The sequence below is a fragment of the Lupinus angustifolius genome, chromosome LG04 (genome assembly GCF_001865875.1).
Source record: "Lupinus angustifolius cultivar Tanjil chromosome LG04, LupAngTanjil_v1.0, whole genome shotgun sequence".
NCBI classification, from domain to species: Eukaryota; Viridiplantae; Streptophyta; class Magnoliopsida; order Fabales; family Fabaceae; genus Lupinus; species Lupinus angustifolius.
The window spans coordinates 23,924,321-23,942,535 of NC_032012.1; the positions used below are offsets into that span (position 1 = coordinate 23,924,321).

The window sequence follows — 18,215 nt, forward strand, 5'->3', positions numbered from 1 at the left end:
ATGTAGTACTTCAGCCATAGTGGAAAAGAAAGTGAATTTATGTACTTTTACCTGAACATCATTTTGGATGTTCTACTTATCCTTGCTAATATTATATTTTTTGTTCTTCAATCATCATTTCAAGATCAGGAAGATCATTATTTGAATTTTGGATGCTCTTTTTGCTTGCTAATAATGGATGCTCTTTTTCCATTATATTGCATTTACCATAATTATGAACAAATACGAGAAAATGCAACTGCAATTGTATTATACAATACAATTGCGAAAAACTGTAATATTACAATGTTAATTGCACTTGCAAACCATAATTTAAAACCATGTGTATACTCTTGTCATAAAATGAAAAGTATCTTTCCATCTTGGTAGTAGAGACTATCGAGAAAGGGAGTAAAATTGTATAAAGCCACTGAGCATTAAAATTCAGTCATGAAAACATCAAAGATTCTGCTCCGGGTGAGTGGCTGCTGTGCATCGCGGAAAGGTTTACTTAAAGCTGGCACATCCTCAACAAAATTTGTCCCTTGTAATTGAGTCCTGAAATGAAAAGCATAATGTGCATGTTAAGAATCATGTCATGCAAAGTACAAACGCATTGATAAGCATACAATAATCTTCATAAAGCAAAACCAAAATAGAAATGATTTTTCAGAAAGCACTTCATAAAACTCAGAAACCTAAGACTCAAAAGTTACGTACTAATGAAGATATGAATCAAGGAAATACTTGCATAAACCTAGTGATCAAATTAAGCAAATATTTCTAGGAGATGAAACCAGGAAAACAGATATCTAATTGCACATTCCATTGAAATAATAACCTTCATGTCCCAAAGCAAACAACTTTACCGTTGCGCCTAGGATCACCTTTTAGCTAGTGTTTCTTTGTAATCCTCAGATTGTCGAAGACATGTTTGATCATTTTTTAATCTTCTTTATCTTATTTTAATTCTAAGAGAAAGAAGAAACGGAAGAAAATGATAAAATATGCTTTCAATAATTTGAGGAGTACAAAGATAAACCAACTAAATTCACACGACCAAAACTAATATGCACACTGAAAAGGTGGATCCTTTAGACTGATAAGCCAATATTTCGAAATCACATACGTTGCTATGCTCGGGATATTATTCATAGCTCCTTGTCTTCAAGCCCTGAACTTGATTTGTTTATATGCTCTAAAATTTTGTTGGGGGCAAAAGGACCAAAGTCTATGGCCTTTGAACGGTTTCTGGGTGGGTGCTCCAAGATGTTATCATTGTATCCATTTTCTAAATCACCTGGCTTATGATACATGCGTGCCTTCTTTTGCAACCGAGGATCCATTAAAGAATCTGGGTTATTCCTCTTTAAACTATAATTTGTAATTTCAGCTCCAAAAATTCTCTCGGAAGCATTTTGATCCAAAGAACCTTCTGACCCTGTAATGGCTTTGCATCCCAACCACCGATATGCTGTTTTCCTGTTCTCAGGATGGTTAGTCTGCACAATTTGTAAAAATCATCAGTCAAAATAGTTTACCAACTTATCATGGCATAGGTTTATTGTTTTTTCCTTCACATTTTGTGAGCTTAGGAATTATTGATGGGCTATTTTATGTTTTACCTTCTTAATCAGATTGAGGCAGGAAAGGACATTGGCAATATCGTATAGACGTCTAGTTTTTGCTGCATAATCATGATAAGAAAGAATAAGTAAATCATAACTTTATTTCTATAGTTTTTACACGAATTGATAGCACAGTTAAAATTGACTCTCAAGATGAAAATTCAGTTACTTGTTAAGGCAGTTGAGTTCTGGGAATCGCCTAACATTTCCTTTGCAGCATCTTCAAGCAAAACATATTCCACCTACAGAAAGAGATCACAGGTAATCAAACAATTACTCTAATAATAAGTTAAGAGTGAGTTGATGTAAACCAAATATTTTTTTACATACGTCCGAGCAGAGGAAAAGCTTTATAAAATTCTCTGTCAGAAGTGCTAGTGATTTGTCTCTTCTGCAATCTTAGACATAGGAATGCATCATGCATTAGCATAAATACAGACAAATAATATCAAATGCTACTTGTTATTTTTGAAATAACAACAGTTAGAGTGAGGATAGGAAGAGGTTACCAGTTTTGGATGATTCCAACGGATTATTTTCGATATCAGTTTCAGACCTCCCATTTTCTTTCTCATTCAAAGCCTGGCCAATAATTAGCTTAAATAATGTAAAAAATTGAAGCCGAAAAAATAGCAACAATGTAAGATTCTAGAAGATATAAACGCAAACACTCAAAAACAGATAAATCAACCGATAAAGAAAATGTCTTTCAACTATGGTAACATATCAGTTTCTTCGTGTGTGCGCGTGCGGATCGTTTTCTCGACAACCTTTAAACATTAAAGTGATATTTAGAAAACCAACCAATCAATAAATGCATAATAACAAATTGATCATACTCTAGTTGAATGTAAGTAAGTGGCATGTGATTTTTCTCTTAGACCCTCTTCCTGCATAGACAGTGAGCATACATTACTTTCTAAAATTTACAAATACTCAAAAAGAAATAGATGATTTTAATGAAATGTGTTACTTACCATAAGCTCTTTTAAAGCCCGAGGAATCTCTTTAAAACCTTTCCACGAATATTGATTCTTTGCTCTTCTTGCTACAATCTAAATGTCACCAAAACCCAATTTCAATAAGATAAATATATGAAATTCAAGATAATAAAAAAAAAAACTTGTTGAAAAATAAAATTAAAAATATAAAAGAATAAGTGTGTTACCCCAACACTCTCCAAAATGTTGACTACATCATACATACGGCGACGCTGAACCCCTGAAAATTTCCCAAATGGGTTATTGTTCATAATATCATCATAATCATAAAAACAATTCAATTATGTGTTTCTAGCATTTCCAACGATTTTCATGTAGATGAAAGAATGGAAAACCTAGTTTGTTAGCAGCTACGTCGAGTCCAATCATCCCAGTTCCTTCGCGATTGAACAACTTGAAGAAGCTAATTAAATTGAAAATAAAAAAAATCAATCAACACAAATACAAAAATCTGAAAGAAAATATTGAAATCAAAATAAATAAATAAATGCGTTACTTGGAACAAAGCAATCCAAGAGACTTGTCCTTTCGGGAATAGATCTGTGGCGGCGCAGAATCAGATAGTTGAGGAGAAGAAGAAGAATAAGAGTTATCCATTGTTGTGTAAGAAATATTGGGAAAAAGGGTTAAAAGGAGAAGGGAAAGTGTGAGTTTGGCGGGTTTTGAATTTCGAAATATTTGTTTGGGTTTTGGGTTATGGAAATCTGCTCTCGCTCCTCCGACACAGACGGCGGCAAAGTGGATGTTATGACCGCGCTTGTCGTTTTTCAAATTACTCACATTAACAAAGTTAAGACCCTTCACTTTATCTTTGGTTCAAAGTGAAGTAGAACTTAAATATTTTTGTTTTATTTCGGGTATATATGATATGAAATCATATATTTTTCTTATCATTTTATTCATGTGGTATATTAATATTGAATAGTATATTAATTGTGTAACATAATTTACATTATCATATATAAATAAATATATAAATATTAAACTCACAAGTTTTCATGTTTGAAATTATAAAAAGATTAATTTAGTCTTTCAACTTTTGTCATCATCTTTCTAATTGAACAGTGATAATTATAATGTTAGTTAACCCTAATGTATTGTTTGATATGGCATATTAAATGAGCGCTTAGCCTATATGTGGTGGAAAAGTTATACTTAAGTATATTATTGTGTTAAGAACATTTTATTACTCGATCGAGTTGTTAATTTTGGGTTTGTTATCTTGCTGATAATAAGTTTGATCAGACTATATTTTTTTTATAAATACTTAATTTCTTAAAAATCTTATTTCATTAATTAAATTAGACTTTAGAACATGTATAAAGACATATTTAACCTAGAAAATCTGCTTATTTAATTATATTAATATATTAAATTATACATTAAATTTGAATATTATATATATAATTTAGTTGTTGTGGTTGAATAAGTTTAATTAAAAGTACACATGTCAATATATTCAAAAGAAAATTTATTGACATATTTAAATGTCTCATAGTGAAACCTTAAATATTTTAAATTAGTAAATGTCTAGTAAAGATAAACTAGTTATTTATCTTTTTATTGTTGGAAGAAATGGTCCTTAAGAAATTGGGATTGATGCCATGTAAGATGTGTTAGAATTAAGAGGTAATTACTCACTTTTTAAAGTAAATTGTTGAGAATTAATGAACTTGGACTGAAAGTTGTGTAATCTACATTTTAATGTATATTTTGATTGATTTTATAATATAGATAATTCAATATAATGAATGTTGGAGATTATTATATTCAATTAATATATATATATATATAAAATCTACTTTAGATTCATGTACATTTTTAAAAGAGGTGATAAAACAATTAGAATTAGGCTAGAACAATTATAATGTGTATAAGATCTATTAGGCTAGAACAATTATAATGTGTATAAGATCTATTTTGTCATCTAAACTTATCCATGCGTAAAGCTCATTTTGACTAATTTAGATTTTAGAAATCGGACTTAACCTACTTTTGGAATGAGTAAACCATAACTTGTAAACCACAAAAAAAAAATAGACATTTGCTACATCTCAAAATAGGATATAAGATAGTGTAAATATGAGGGATAAAAAAAGCAGAAAAATAGGAGGGAAGGTGATAAACATAATCTGAACTTATATATTGATGAGAGATATAAGAAGTAAATTAAAAGAGTATAGAAAGTTAGGGAAAAAACAGTGTAAAAGTATAATGCTTGTATAGATCTCTCACCATTGTACACCATCCTTTTTCTTCATAACACCATCAAGACGAGTTCATTCAGGCTGTGAAGAGATCCCAATCGTCTTATAATATGAAATTATTGTAATACTTATTTAAAGATCAGATTTAATATACTTCAAAACGAATCATCTCATAGTAGACAAAAACAATAATATTAGTAAGCAGACTCAACAGGTGAAACAGAATGGCTAAGGGCCCATTCTAAATTTTTTTGAAGACTCTCATTTTTCTAACATATACAATTGTGTGCTTAAGGTAAATTATCATATTTATCTTTTATTTGAGTTTAAAATGGACTATATACAATATCATACACATATGACACATTTAAAATATATTATAATATCTTTCCATACATATTATTGACCTCACCTAATTATTAAAGCTTGCCTATATAAATTAGGATGGATATAAATATATTCATTTATAAAAGAGACATAAAATATCATGTCATGTCCACCTAAATATGGATAGGTTTGAGAGGGTCCACTATATAATTAAAAAAATAAAAGAGGATGTAAAATTAAACAAAATTTAAAAATGATCTTATATCACTATCACAAATTTTAAAATTGCACATAATAAATACTAGTTTAAACAATTTAATATTACATTTATATAATTCAAATGGAAAATCAAAACAAGATATTTAATAACTACAGGTAAACAAGTTTTGGCTAATCTGTACGTTAGAAAAATCTGGAGATGAAACATATATTTTGGCTAATAAACAAGTTTTAATGATTTGTACGTTAGGAAAATCTACAGGTAAAATATACATTTTTTTGTCAATAAACAAGTTTTCAATGCTCTATCCGCTCAATAATTGTAGACTGGTGGATAACCCCATAAATACATTTCTAATTGCTTATGATAATTGTAGAAGTATGAATTTCCTAAGCAATAACATCATTTTTGAGGAAATTCCTAAAATTGTATTATGTAACTATGACATTCATTTTCATCTCTACTCCGCCTCCATTGTTTCATATTGATTATAACCACGGTTTAAAAAAATCACATACTCTTAACATGTTAACCTAAAATTCTTCTCAAACCATGATATAGTAACTTGAGCTGAAAGATGAAACATGTTACCTCATGAGCTTAGTCTAACTTTTACTCTATTTTGTTAACATTTTCTTTATAAAAATGTAGGATCTCTCTATTTTTTGGCCTACTGTCTAGAATATAATATGTGAGGATGGCGTGTTGATCAAGACACATAAAAATGACTAGGTCGTCAAGCTCGTCTGCCATATTTGTATTCTGACTTGGACTTAGACAATAGGCTTATAAGAAGGGACACGCTTTCCTATCCTTCCATACAACTTCATCATCACTTTCAATTTCACTCTATATATACCCATTTTATCCATCTCTTTTCTCTCCATAATTTCTTCAACCATTCCCATTCCCATTTTCCTTTCTCTTTTTGTTTCACAAGTTATATAAACCATTTCTCCAACTAAACCTACATGGACAACCCTAGGAACCAAGAAAAAGAATATAGAATGTTACAATTAGATAAATGGGCAAAAATGGAAAAGCTAGTACAAGATGATTTTGCAATTGACTTTGTAAAATTTAGCCGCTGTTCAGATGTAAATTATTATTATGAGGTCTCAGAATCAAGAAGGCAAGTATTGGAGAATATTATGGAGGCACTGATAACTCCTAATATCAACATGATTGGAGTGTGTGGAAAAGATGATGATAATAATATTGCTTCTCTATTACAGAGAGTTATAAGGAGAGGTTGGAGGGACAACTTGTTTGGTATGATTGTGATGATAAGTATAAGGGAAAAGCCAGACATAAGAAGAATTCAAGAAGAAATTGCTCATGAGATAGGTTGCAGCTTTCAAAGACAAGTTAAACAAGAGAAGAAAACCAGATGCTGTGGGTTTAATAATTATTTTGAGTTTCATAGTGCAAATACTAAGAAGTTTGCTACTGAAAATGCTCAACAACTATATGATAAGATTAGGTCTGTGCCGAAAATTCTGTTCATCTTACGTGATGTTAGGAGCAGGATTGATTTGGCAAAACTGGGTATTCCATTTGGTGTGGATCACCAAGGTTGTAAATTGATACTCATATCTGAGAGTAATGACATACTATCCAACCATATGAATGCTCAGTGTACATTCATGTTTTGAAGCCTTCCTTGTTAAAAAATCAATTTTGAATTTTATCCGTTATGTAAATTGTTTATGTTTGTATTGTAACTAAGCACTAATTTATCTCCTGTAAGTTAGCACCTTTGTGTTTCTTATTATGCAGTTAAACACTTTTAAGTCAAAAAAAATCTCTTCCAGGAAGTTGTTCTTCTATATAAATGGCAAAAAATACTCGTTCCTTAGGTACTCATTAAAATACTCACAATGGCAGCACACTAATGTGAGTTATAAGTTAAATTGATTTTGTGCCTAGCTTTTTAAGAATAATGATTATTGAGGATTTACTTTAACCACAATAATCAAAATTGTATATGTCTCAAATGAAAGACTTTCTCATTAAAATCAACCTCTCATTATATAAATGAGAACACCAACTTAAATGGTGATGATTCATGAGAATCATCTTTAACCATGAAAATGAAAATTATTTATTTCAAATGAGAGACCTCCTCATTGAAACATGCATATAACTATGATTAACTTAAATTGATATCCATCAAACCAAACGCAATTTATGAACAGAAATCAGATCTTATTAATTAATTCGTTCGAAACACAACATTAAGCCAAACTTAATTATGTTTCCAATTCAATATAAGACAAAAAATCAGCATTCAATATTGTTCTATAGATCATCATTAAGGAAAGAAAACAAAGAAGGAATGTGACTGCGAGAAATATTCTCCATATGAATTAAATATTACAATATTAAAAAAATAAAATATTTCATTTGTATATAATAATTCATTATCCTTCAAAAAAAGTTAAATAACTTTCCAAACATGTCACATTTTATACTTGAGTCTCGTCTACTTTTACACATATTTTAATAATAGAAATTAAATCTATAATGATTATTTGTTATGCAAAATATAAATGAATTTAAACTAATTATTGGTCCAATATATTATTAACCCAAAATATCAAAATATATTTCAAACATTTTTTAATATAATTTTACAACTAATACATACCAATCATGTCATATTATTTATTTTTTATGAGCAATGAAATCTTTATTAAACAAAAGATAAAGAAATTAGAAAAACAAGTTGCACTCATATCCACACAATCCCTATAATTAACAAAGAAATAGACAATTTGAAGGGTGTCTCATTCAATCAACAAAAGAATAAGAGAACAAAGGAAAACGAGTGTTGAGAAAGCTCCAAGAAATCAAAAAAATAAGCTTTCTCACATCATCTACCTGAAATCTCATATTATTAAAAAATGACTTTGTTCATTATGTGCTAAATGGTCTAAATAATGGCAAACAAGAGAGCTACCCACCAATGTTGTTTCTTGTTATCCAACCTTGGGACATTTTCATGGAATGAGAAAAAAGTCTTGACATTATTATGGATAATATAATTTAACCTAAAGCAATAATAAAGCTTTTGTCAAACAATATAGGATATATAATATGAGGTTAGAAGAACAAGTGACTAGTAGATTCATTCACTCACTACAAAGACAACAAAGAGTAGTGTCTTGAGCAACTAATCCACCTCTATGAACAAGGTTCACAGATGGGACCCCATCTAAGGCAATTTTACGAACTAAGCACTTCATCTTAGTTGGAACATTACAATCTCAATATCTTTTATGAAAAAGGTAAGTGTGTCGCATCCTTCCACCTTTTACGGAGTTTGGTAAGCAATCCTAATTGTGTATTACCCACTTTTATCATGAATCCAAGTCCAAGTATCAACAGTATGTTGATTAGGCATATAACTGTTGATGTGTCTTTGAAGCTCATCATGTTCCTCTTCCTCTCAAGCGAACTAGTTCCTTCTCCATCTCAAACTCCATGACCACACCCATTACTCCATGCACCCAAAGAATCAATGGTTGCATCTTTATCCAAAGCCACCTAAAACAATCTAGCAAAGGAACTTTCACTACGCTAGAATAGCAAAACAAAATCACTTAAAATTGTCATTTAACAGCGCTTTTGTGGCGCTGTCTATGTGAACGCATTAGTAGATAAGGTTATATTCAACAACGTTTTTTGTAGCACTGTAGAAAATAGACATTTAACGGCGCTCACTAAAGCAAACATTGTTAAATATCTACTTTCTAAATAAGACAATATCTCTCATAGACATTCTATCAAACACATGACAAATATGTCAAACTCCACCACATTTATAATAGATTTGTTCAACCACCAACGACTTCAACTACATTCAACCTTAACATATTCTAATATTATAAAATAACATATGAGTAATGAGATCTTATGCAAATCATTCATTTTTTCTCCTCCAATATTCACCATAGCTAAAAACCTAGAACATCATAGCTGCATAACTTCACAACAAATAAAGATCACACTATTAGTGGAGAGAGAAATAAATAAGCTAAAATAAGATAACGATTTACCTTTATGTTTGAAGAGAAAAACAAAAAAATCGATAACTTCACCATAGCTGCATAACTTCACAACAAATAAAGATCACACTATTAGTGAAGAGAGAAATAAATGAGTTAAAATAAGATAATGATTTACCTTATGCTTGAAGAGAAAAACAAAAAATCGATAACTTGCTTGTAGAAAGAAACTAAAAACAAAAGAGAAAAAAAAATGTAACTTACGGAGAAGAAGAAAAGTAAGAGAAATAATAAACTGAGTAATATGTATTATTGTGTGAGGTTTTGTTTTTGAATTTGAAAAGGTTTTCGCTCACTAAAACAAGCATTTATTGAAGAAGTGTTGTTAAATATACGAAGCTTTAACAGCGCTTGCTTCAATAAACGCGGTTAAATATAACACATTTAACAACGCTTATTAAAGAAGTGTTGTTAAATATATGAAGTATGACTTTTAATAGTGTTTGCTTCAATAAGCATTGTTGAAGATAACAACTTTAACAATGTTGTCTTCAATAAGCGTTGTTAAAGATAACACATTTAACAGCGCTTATTGAAGAAGTGATGTTAAATATATAAAGTGTGATCTTTTATTGTGCTTGCTTCAATAGTATGATCTTTAACTACGCTTGCTTCAATAGTGTGATCTTTAACTACGCTTGCTTCAATAAGCGCGATTAAAGATAACACATTTAACATCGTTTTCTTTAATAAGCGTTGTTAATTCTCTTCCGCCTTATATTTAACAACCTTCAACGCATAAACGCAATTGAATGGGTGTTGTTAAATATCAAATTTGGCGTAGTGTTTTGAGGGCATCTCTCCCTACCCATAAATCAATCCATAATTTAATAAAAGAGACACTCCCTAAAGACTTGTTGATATCATCGCTTACTCATCCACCACCTATTCCGATCCTTCCTTATTTTGACTAAGACTGTCTAATTCCCTCTACCAAGAGGAACCCCTCCTAAAACACTTTAAAGCATCTTCCCCTCCACACCTCAAAAACCCGTTTGCATACCTCAATTTTAAGAGTACTACATTTCCACTTATTTTTAATACTCCCAAATTTACACTTAATTTTGCAATTAGGTTGTGCTTAATGTAATTGTAAAAATTGTTAGAACATGTGACTTAGGTATAATATTACATAAACAAAACAAACTACAATTATAGATGATGAGTACTGTTGGGAACAAGCGAACAATCAAATAGTAAAGAGTATAGAGACAAGAGAATAACACAAGAGATTTGGTAACGAGGTTCGGCCAATTGTGCCTACGTCCCCGGGAGCGTTGAGCGGCTACCACTATATATTATTAGAGAATAAGGATTAGTGTTTTACTATTCTTCTCCTTGTTACATTAGGTTTACATAACATAAATATATAGCCCTCTGCACCAACCCTTTTACATCAGCCCAAACCCAGCCCTCTACCCCAACCCCTTTACATCAGCCCAAGCCCATAACTTGTATTGCTGTTATCTAGAGATATGAGTCATTGCACAACAATCTCCACCTTGGCGAATATCATCAATCTCCATCTTCCGCCATTGGGTTGGGGGCGCTCCATAGTCCATCATCAGTGAATGTTCAACAAGCTCAGGCAATGCCTGAACTTGTCCACAGTAACCGGTTTGGTTAACATATCAGCTGCATTTTCTGAAGTGTGAACCTTCTGCAATAGTATCTGCCCACAAGCTACCAACTCTCTGATCTTATGAAATCTCACATCAATATGTTTGGTTCTAGCATGATACACCTGATTCTTTGCTAAGAAGATAGCACTCTGACTGTCACAATGCAGCGAAACTCCACCTTGCTCAATGCCTAACTCATTTACTAGTCCCATAAGCCACAAGGCTTCCTTAGAAGCTTCACCAGCTGCCATGTACTCTGCTTCAGTTGTGGACATAGCAACAACAGACTGAACTGATGATCTCCACATAATTGGTCCACCTGCAAGGGTGAAGACAAACCCCGTTGTGGACCTTCTATCATCCAAGTCTCCTGCATAGTCCGAATCAACATAACCAATAACTGAAGGCTTACTCTGTTGGCTGCCAAACATGATACCGAGACCTGTAGTCCCCTTCAAATATCTGAAAATCCATTTGACTGCTTCCCAATGTTGCTTCCCTGGTTTCGACATGTACTTGCATACTTGACTAACTGCTTGTGCCAAGTCCGGTCTAGTACAAACCATAGCATACATCAAGCAACCCACTGCACTGGCATATGGAACCTTTGACATGTATTTCTTCTCTTCATCTGTCTTTGGACACTGATCTAGGGAAAGCTTGAAGTGATTTGCCAATGGAGTGCTCACTACTTTAGCATTGCTCATATCAAATCTCTCTAAGATCTTTTCAACATAGCTTTGCTGGGAGAGCCATAGTTTTCTAGCTCCCCTATCCCTGTGAATCTCCATCCCAAGAATCTTCCTAGCAGCCCCTAAATCTTTCATGTCAAACTCCTTACCTAGCATGACTTTCAGCTCATTGATATCACTCAAATGATTAGCAGCAATCAACATATCATCAACATAAAGTAACAGAAAAATAAACGAACCATCGTCAAGGCTTCTCACATAAACACAGCAATCATACTCACAACGCTTATAACCAAGCTTCAACATATAAGTGTCAAACCGCTTGTACCACTGTCTGGGAGACTGCTTCAACCCATATAGAGACTTCTTCAACTTGCAAACCAAGTGACTCTGTCCAGCTGCACTGAACCCCTCTGGTTGTGTCATGTAAATTTTCTCCTCTAATTCACCATGGAGAAAGGCAGTCTTCACATCCATCTGTTCTAAGTGCATATCCCAGCTGGCTACCAAGGCAAGCACTGCCCTGATAGAAGTGTGTCTCACCACTGGGGAGAAAATCTCATTGTAGTCGATCCCCTTCTGCTGTGAATACCCTTTTGCTACAAGACGAGCCTTGAATTTTTCCCCTTCTTTTTCTGATACTGCTGGCTTCCTCTTGTACACCCACTTGCACCCAACTGCACGCTTGTCTGGGGGCAATGGAACAAGCTCCCAAGTTTGGTTCTTCTGTAAAGACTCCATCTCCTCCATCATGGCACCCATCCATTGTTCTTTCTCCTGGCTGTTTATAGCCTCTTGAAAGCTACATGGATCTCCTGAACTGATATGGAGAGCAACTGAAGCCATATCCTCAAAGCCATATCTCTCTGGAGGTTTGATAGGACGTCTATCCCTGTCTCTAGCAAGTAGATACTCCTGCACACCTGAACTCTCTGCCTGAGAATCATCATGTTCTTGACTTGAACTAGTGCATGGTTCCTTGCCTTTATTCATCTGAACCATTTCATTGCTCAGTGGAATCATATTTGAACCCAAATTCTCTCCATTTGGCATGGGCACCTCTGTCAAAACTGACTGTTTCATCATGAAATCTTCATCAAACACTGCATCTCTGCTCAACACCACCTTTCTGGAAACTGGATCCCAGAACTTGAACCCCTTCACACCTTTGGTATATCCAATGAAGATACACCTCTTTGACTTAGGATCAAGTTTCGATCGTTCATCACTGGGTACATGTATATAAGCAGGACAACCAAATATGCGTAACATATTATAATTAACTGGGTTACCTGTCCATACTTCTTCTGCAACTTTACCATCCAATGAAGCTCGTGGTGATCTATTGATGACATAACATGCCATACTAAGTGCCTCTGCCCAAAATCCTTTGGAAAGTCCAGCATTCAGTCTCATACATCTGGCCCTCTCTGTAAGAGTTCTATTCATCCTCTCTGCAACACCATTCTGCTGAGGAGTCTTCTTCACTGAAAAGTGTCTCTGAATGCCATGTTCCTCACAAAATTTCTGAAACTGAGTTTTTATACTCCATACCATTATCTGACATTATGTATTTAATTTTCCTACCCATCTAGTTCTCTACCTTTGCCTTCCAAATTTTGAACTTGGCAAAGACTTCTGTCTTATGCTTCAGAAAATATACCCAAACCTTGCAAGAAAAGTCATCAACGAAGGTAACAAAATATCTAGAACCTCCTAGGGATGGTTCCTGAGTGGGTCCCCATACATCAGTGTGGACATAATCTAGAATGCCTCGAGTCCTGTGTTGGCCAGCCTTGAAACTAACTCGTGTTTGTTTTCCAAGCACACAATACTTGCACAAATCTAGCTTGCATTTGCTGACTCCCCTCAACAGTCCTCTTTTGCATAGTTCTGTCATACCACGCACACTCATGTGTCCCAAACGCATGTGCCATAATTTTGTAGCACCATGGTCTGAATCTATTGAGATCTCTTCAGCCACTCCAGCAACTCCACCTACAACTGTTCTCCCTAACAACTTGTAAGTGTTCCCTGCAGTCCTTTTACCCTTCATCACAGTCAGAGCACCTTTGCATACTCGAAGAATATCACTGTCCCCATCAGCTCTATAGCTAAACCCTTTGGCCTGCAATGTCCCCAAAGAAACCAAATTCTTCTTCAAATCTGGTATGTGCCTAACCTCACATAACGTCTTCACTACACCATCATCCATCACAATTCTGAGTTCTCCCATACCAATAATTTCACATGCTTTATTATTTCCGAGATACACGAAACCAAAATTGCCTGCCCTGTATGTGGTGAACCATTCCCTGTTAGGCGTCATGTGGTGGGAACAACCAGTGTCAAGTATCCACTCATCTGTATTGTGATTTGATGATACAGATAGTAGATCAACTTCACTATTGTAACCAGAGTCATCTTTCTGTGCAACATTTGCAGATGTAGATACTCCAACTTTCCCCACCGGCTTGCTAGGACTCTATTCATTGGGACAATCCTTTTTGTAATGCCCAGTCTGTTTTCACTTATAGCACTCTACTGGTGTTCTGCCCCTGGAATTTGGTCTTTTTTCTTTGGCAGGACCTCCTCTGCCTTGTCTCCTCCCACGCACTTGGCTCCCTTTCACATACAGACCATCACCCTGAGACCCTTCACCTACATTCTGTCTTCTTTGAGTGTGGGACAGAAGTGCAGATGTGATCTCATCCAGTTTGATTGAGTCTTTCCCGTACGTCAATGTTGTCACCAAGTGTTCATAGGAATTTGGCAAAGAACACAGTAATATTATTGCTTTGTCCTCATCATCAACCTTCACATCAAGTTTCTGCAAGTCATTGATCACTTGATTAAAACTGTTGAGATGTTGTTGCAAATCAGCACCTTCCTGCATCTTCAGGCCATAGAGTCTCTGTTTCAAATACAGCTTATTTGTTAGAGACTTGGACATGAACCGCTTCTCTAATGTCTCCCATACCTCTGTTGGTGATGTCAGATCCATAACATGATACATCACCTCATCTGATAGACAGAGTCGTATGGTTCCCGCAGCCTTCTCCTTCAACTCTTCCCAATCCAGTTGATCCATACCCTCTGGTTTATTCTCATGCAGCGCCTTTGATAGACCTTGTTGAGCCAACACATCCTTAACCCTCCTTTGCCACAATCCGAAATTACCAGTTCCATCGAACTTCCCCACCTCGAATTTGGCACCTGGGTTAAGAGCCATCTGATACCAATTGTTGGGAACAAGCGAACAATCAAATAGTAAAGAGTATAGAGACAAGAGAATAACACAAGAGATTTGGTAACGAGGTTCGGCCAATTGTGCCTACGTCCCCGGGAGCGTTGAGCGGCTACCACTATATATTATTAGAGAATAAGGATTAGTGTTTTACTATTCTTCTCCTTGTTACATTAGGTTTACATAACATCAATATATATAGCCCTCTACCCCAACCCCTTTACATCAGCCCAAGCCCATAACTTGTATTGCTGTTATCTAGAGATATGAGTCATTGCACAATAACTACAATTTCAAATACCTTTCCAAGATAGAGTTTAACCTTATAATTCAGCCTACCATTATGGAGTCATAAAGTGACGTTGAAAGTTTAAGAAATAGAGTTATAGATAGGGTGAAGGATTGAAGTGAAAGATATTAAAGATTTGAGTCTCAAATTAAAAAATAAGGTTTTGATACTAATCATAATTTCATTTAGTACTAGGTGATCTAAATTCATAAAATAGGTAGGCTCTTGATTATTAATCAAGTGATATGATCTAAATTCATACAACACGTCTGTGAAACATATATACTCCATGATTTTCAATAATTTCTCACTATTGAGTATTGACATAGCAACATTGACAACTCAAAACGATCCATCACATTCATTGATGCAACAGAATGGTTGCAATAATGAAATTAATTATTAATAAGTCCTTTTCCTTTTTTGAGTGGAGAGGCTATAAGGTTAACTTTTTATTTTTAGGGTAACCTATAACGTTAACTATTCGTTGTCCTTTTATAATCCTCAAGTATAATGAGTTTTAAAATTTAAACTATATAAGAATCTCTCAAGTCTGAAATCTTAGACCACGTGATTTTCCATTTACATCAAAATTATTTGTACATCGTTTTCATTGTCTTGCCATGATTAGACTTAATAAGTATGTGTTATTTTGAATGAGAACCTCTCTTCCTTAAAAGTTCTTGTCCAATGTTTCAAATTAATCAGTACCAACACGTCAAAAATAACATTTCGTTTTAACTTTATTTTATTACAATAATATATTAATTCCACATATCATATGTAAGTAGAGTGAGACATGAATGATGACACCAACTTAGAACTAATGATCCCCATCCTATGTTATTCCTTATTATGATTGATCATAACACTTAACAACACAGACAGACACAGGTGGTGCATGACTGTCGTCAGCTCATGCCGTAAGGTGTTGAGTTAAGTCCCGTAACAAGCACAACCCTCATGTTTAGTTGCCAATATTGAATTTGGAACCCATAGTTAAGCTAATGCTAATCAGTATCTCAACGAGTTTTAGATTAAGTCTAACAGAGCCATGGGGTTTTAGAATAAGAAAATTGAAACTCTACAAACAGTTTATGTTATTTATAGAGTCAGTAATTTAGTGTATGTCTGCCATGATATTTGGCAGAGATAAAAGTCATTATCTAAGCACTATTATATCCATTAAATTTTAGCCCAACTTGCATGCATAACTTTTATATATAAAGGAAACCATTTCCCTTGTAAAGGTATAATTCAGCAATCAAAATTTGTGTGCTAAAAGAAAAGAATAAAAGAAATGGGTGCTCTTGATTTCCTTTCAGATTACTTCTCAGTTTCAACACCAAAACAGAAGCGCAAACCAATGCAGGTTTTCAATATAGTTCCCATCCCATTTAATTGCCCTTGTGTGTTAATGGTGAGCTAAGTCTCAGCTCTAAAGCAAAAAATGATTTTTCTTTTTCTTCTGTGTTATAGACAGTTGAAATCAAGGTGAAGATGGACTGTGAAGGGTGTGAAAGAAGAGTTAGGAGTTCTGTTTCCAACATGAAAGGTTAATCTCTCTCTCTATTACTCATTTTTCTCTCCAGGATTTCCTTGTCAAGTTGTTCATGAGAACCTCTTGTTACCGTAGCTTGCAGCAATTACGAATGGCACGAAATAATATTTAGTAGCTGAGTCACGAACAGGTCGCTCTCTTTAAAACGTTTCGTGACACTGCTCAAAATGTGCAAGCAGACTATCAATCATGTCGTCCCCATCCCAGGATAAAACAGTCCAGATGTCTGTTATGGAATTCTTACTGCACTGTAAGAACCAATCTCGAATACACCCACCACAATATAGCTACCAGTGCCAATTCTCGAAATTACCCACAATATGGCTACACGTGTCAATTCTCTTCCCACAATACCTGACTACCAGGGTCAGTTCTCAAAATGTCCACAATATGACTACCTCTGCCAATTTTTTCCTCCAATACTGACTACTAGTGTCAGTTCTCGAAACTTTCAGAATATGACTATTTGTGCCAATTCTTCCCCCAATACTGACTACCAGTGTTAGTACTCGAAATTCCCACAATATGGCTACATGTGTCATTTCTTAGTGTCACGGAAAGAAAATGTGAGAAGTTTGCTGGAAATGTATCGGCAAAAAATATGAGGGAGAAAGAAAAAGTTGAATGAAAGCGCATTCAACTTGTAGCAAGAAAATACGAAGGGAAAAGACTTCTATTTATAACTTGAGATTTTTTCCAAGTTACTCATCTCTCCAATGTAGGACTTGAGGGTTGTTTTTTTTTTCCAATACTCTTCTATGTGGAACTTAAGAGTTGTTTTTTCAAAACTCTTATATGTGGGACTTGAGTGTTTTTTATATTTCACACCCAAAAGTTCCCAATGGTTTTCAACAAACCATGTTCCAACAATCTACCACTTGAAATTATAAAACGATTTCCGAGAATATTTGTGTTCTTAATAAGATTATGCATAAATAAAAGTGTCATGCGACTTGAACCTTTGCATAGTGAGTAAGATCCAGATTTTACTAGAGTGACTCGTAGTCTTGAACTCTATCTCCAGCATCAAACCACACACAACCTTTTCAAATGTATATTCTGTAAAGCCTGTGCGTTAAAGGTCATGCACGTTTATCTCAGTATAGTGAACGTTGTAAAAATTTATGCCCCAAAATTTCATAGGAAACGGTCCCCACTTCCATATTCACATAGATGAGTCTATCAAGAGTACTCCTATAGCCTAGGTACTCCACTCCAATTGGAGTATAGATCTCATTAAGAGTTTTAACTCATCCTTACATATGGTACACCTCATAATTTTATAGCATGTTCATTCTCATATCACTTCACAACTTGTTATTACCCATTGAACCTATTTCTTGGGATCTCCAGTCAGTTCGGTCGAGTTACC

At 34.2% G+C, this 18,215-nt stretch overlaps 2 protein-coding genes across 3 annotated transcripts in view; one reads left to right on the top strand and one right to left on the bottom strand.

The window, feature by feature from the left end:
- Positions 298 to 3,409, bottom strand: LOC109346387 (E2F transcription factor-like E2FE). 2 transcript variants are annotated; one of them, XM_019585919.1, is made up of 11 exons: positions 3,105 to 3,409; positions 2,944 to 3,011; positions 2,776 to 2,828; positions 2,585 to 2,662; positions 2,447 to 2,497; positions 2,117 to 2,189; positions 1,938 to 2,005; positions 1,777 to 1,849; positions 1,605 to 1,666; positions 1,109 to 1,481; positions 298 to 537 (listed from the first exon to the last, which is right to left on the bottom strand). In XM_019585919.1, exons 1-10 carry the CDS (start codon positions 3,203 to 3,205, stop codon positions 1,131 to 1,133), a joined length of 978 nt encoding a protein of 325 aa, XP_019441464.1. In that variant the 5' UTR covers positions 3,206 to 3,409; the 3' UTR covers positions 298 to 537; positions 1,109 to 1,130. The 2 variants fall into 2 exon arrangements, with proteins under 2 accessions (XP_019441464.1, XP_019441463.1); XM_019585918.1 differs by having other exon boundaries at positions 1,105 to 1,481.
- Positions 16,514 to 18,215, top strand: part of LOC109344887 (heavy metal-associated isoprenylated plant protein 20-like) — a 6,746-nt gene continuing 5,044 nt past the window's right edge. The window contains exons 1-2 of the mRNA XM_019583613.1: positions 16,514 to 16,654; positions 16,762 to 16,837. Coding sequence (XP_019439158.1) covers positions 16,583 to 16,654; positions 16,762 to 16,837 — 148 coding nt within the window. The 5' untranslated portion in view covers positions 16,514 to 16,582. The remainder of the gene's footprint in view (positions 16,655 to 16,761; positions 16,838 to 18,215) is intronic.

Coding starts and splice junctions, on each gene's coding strand:
- LOC109346387 (XM_019585919.1), bottom strand. CDS start 3,205: ATGGATAACTCTTATTCTTCTTCTTCTCCTCAACTATCTGATTCTGCG. Junction 2,190..2,446: donor CTTACTTACATTCAACTAGA/GTATGATCAATT, acceptor ATTATTGGCCAG/GCTTTGAATGAGAAAGAAAA. Junction 1,667..1,776: donor GAACTCAACTGCCTTAACAA/GTAACTGAATTT, acceptor ATGATTATGCAG/CAAAAACTAGACGTCTATAC.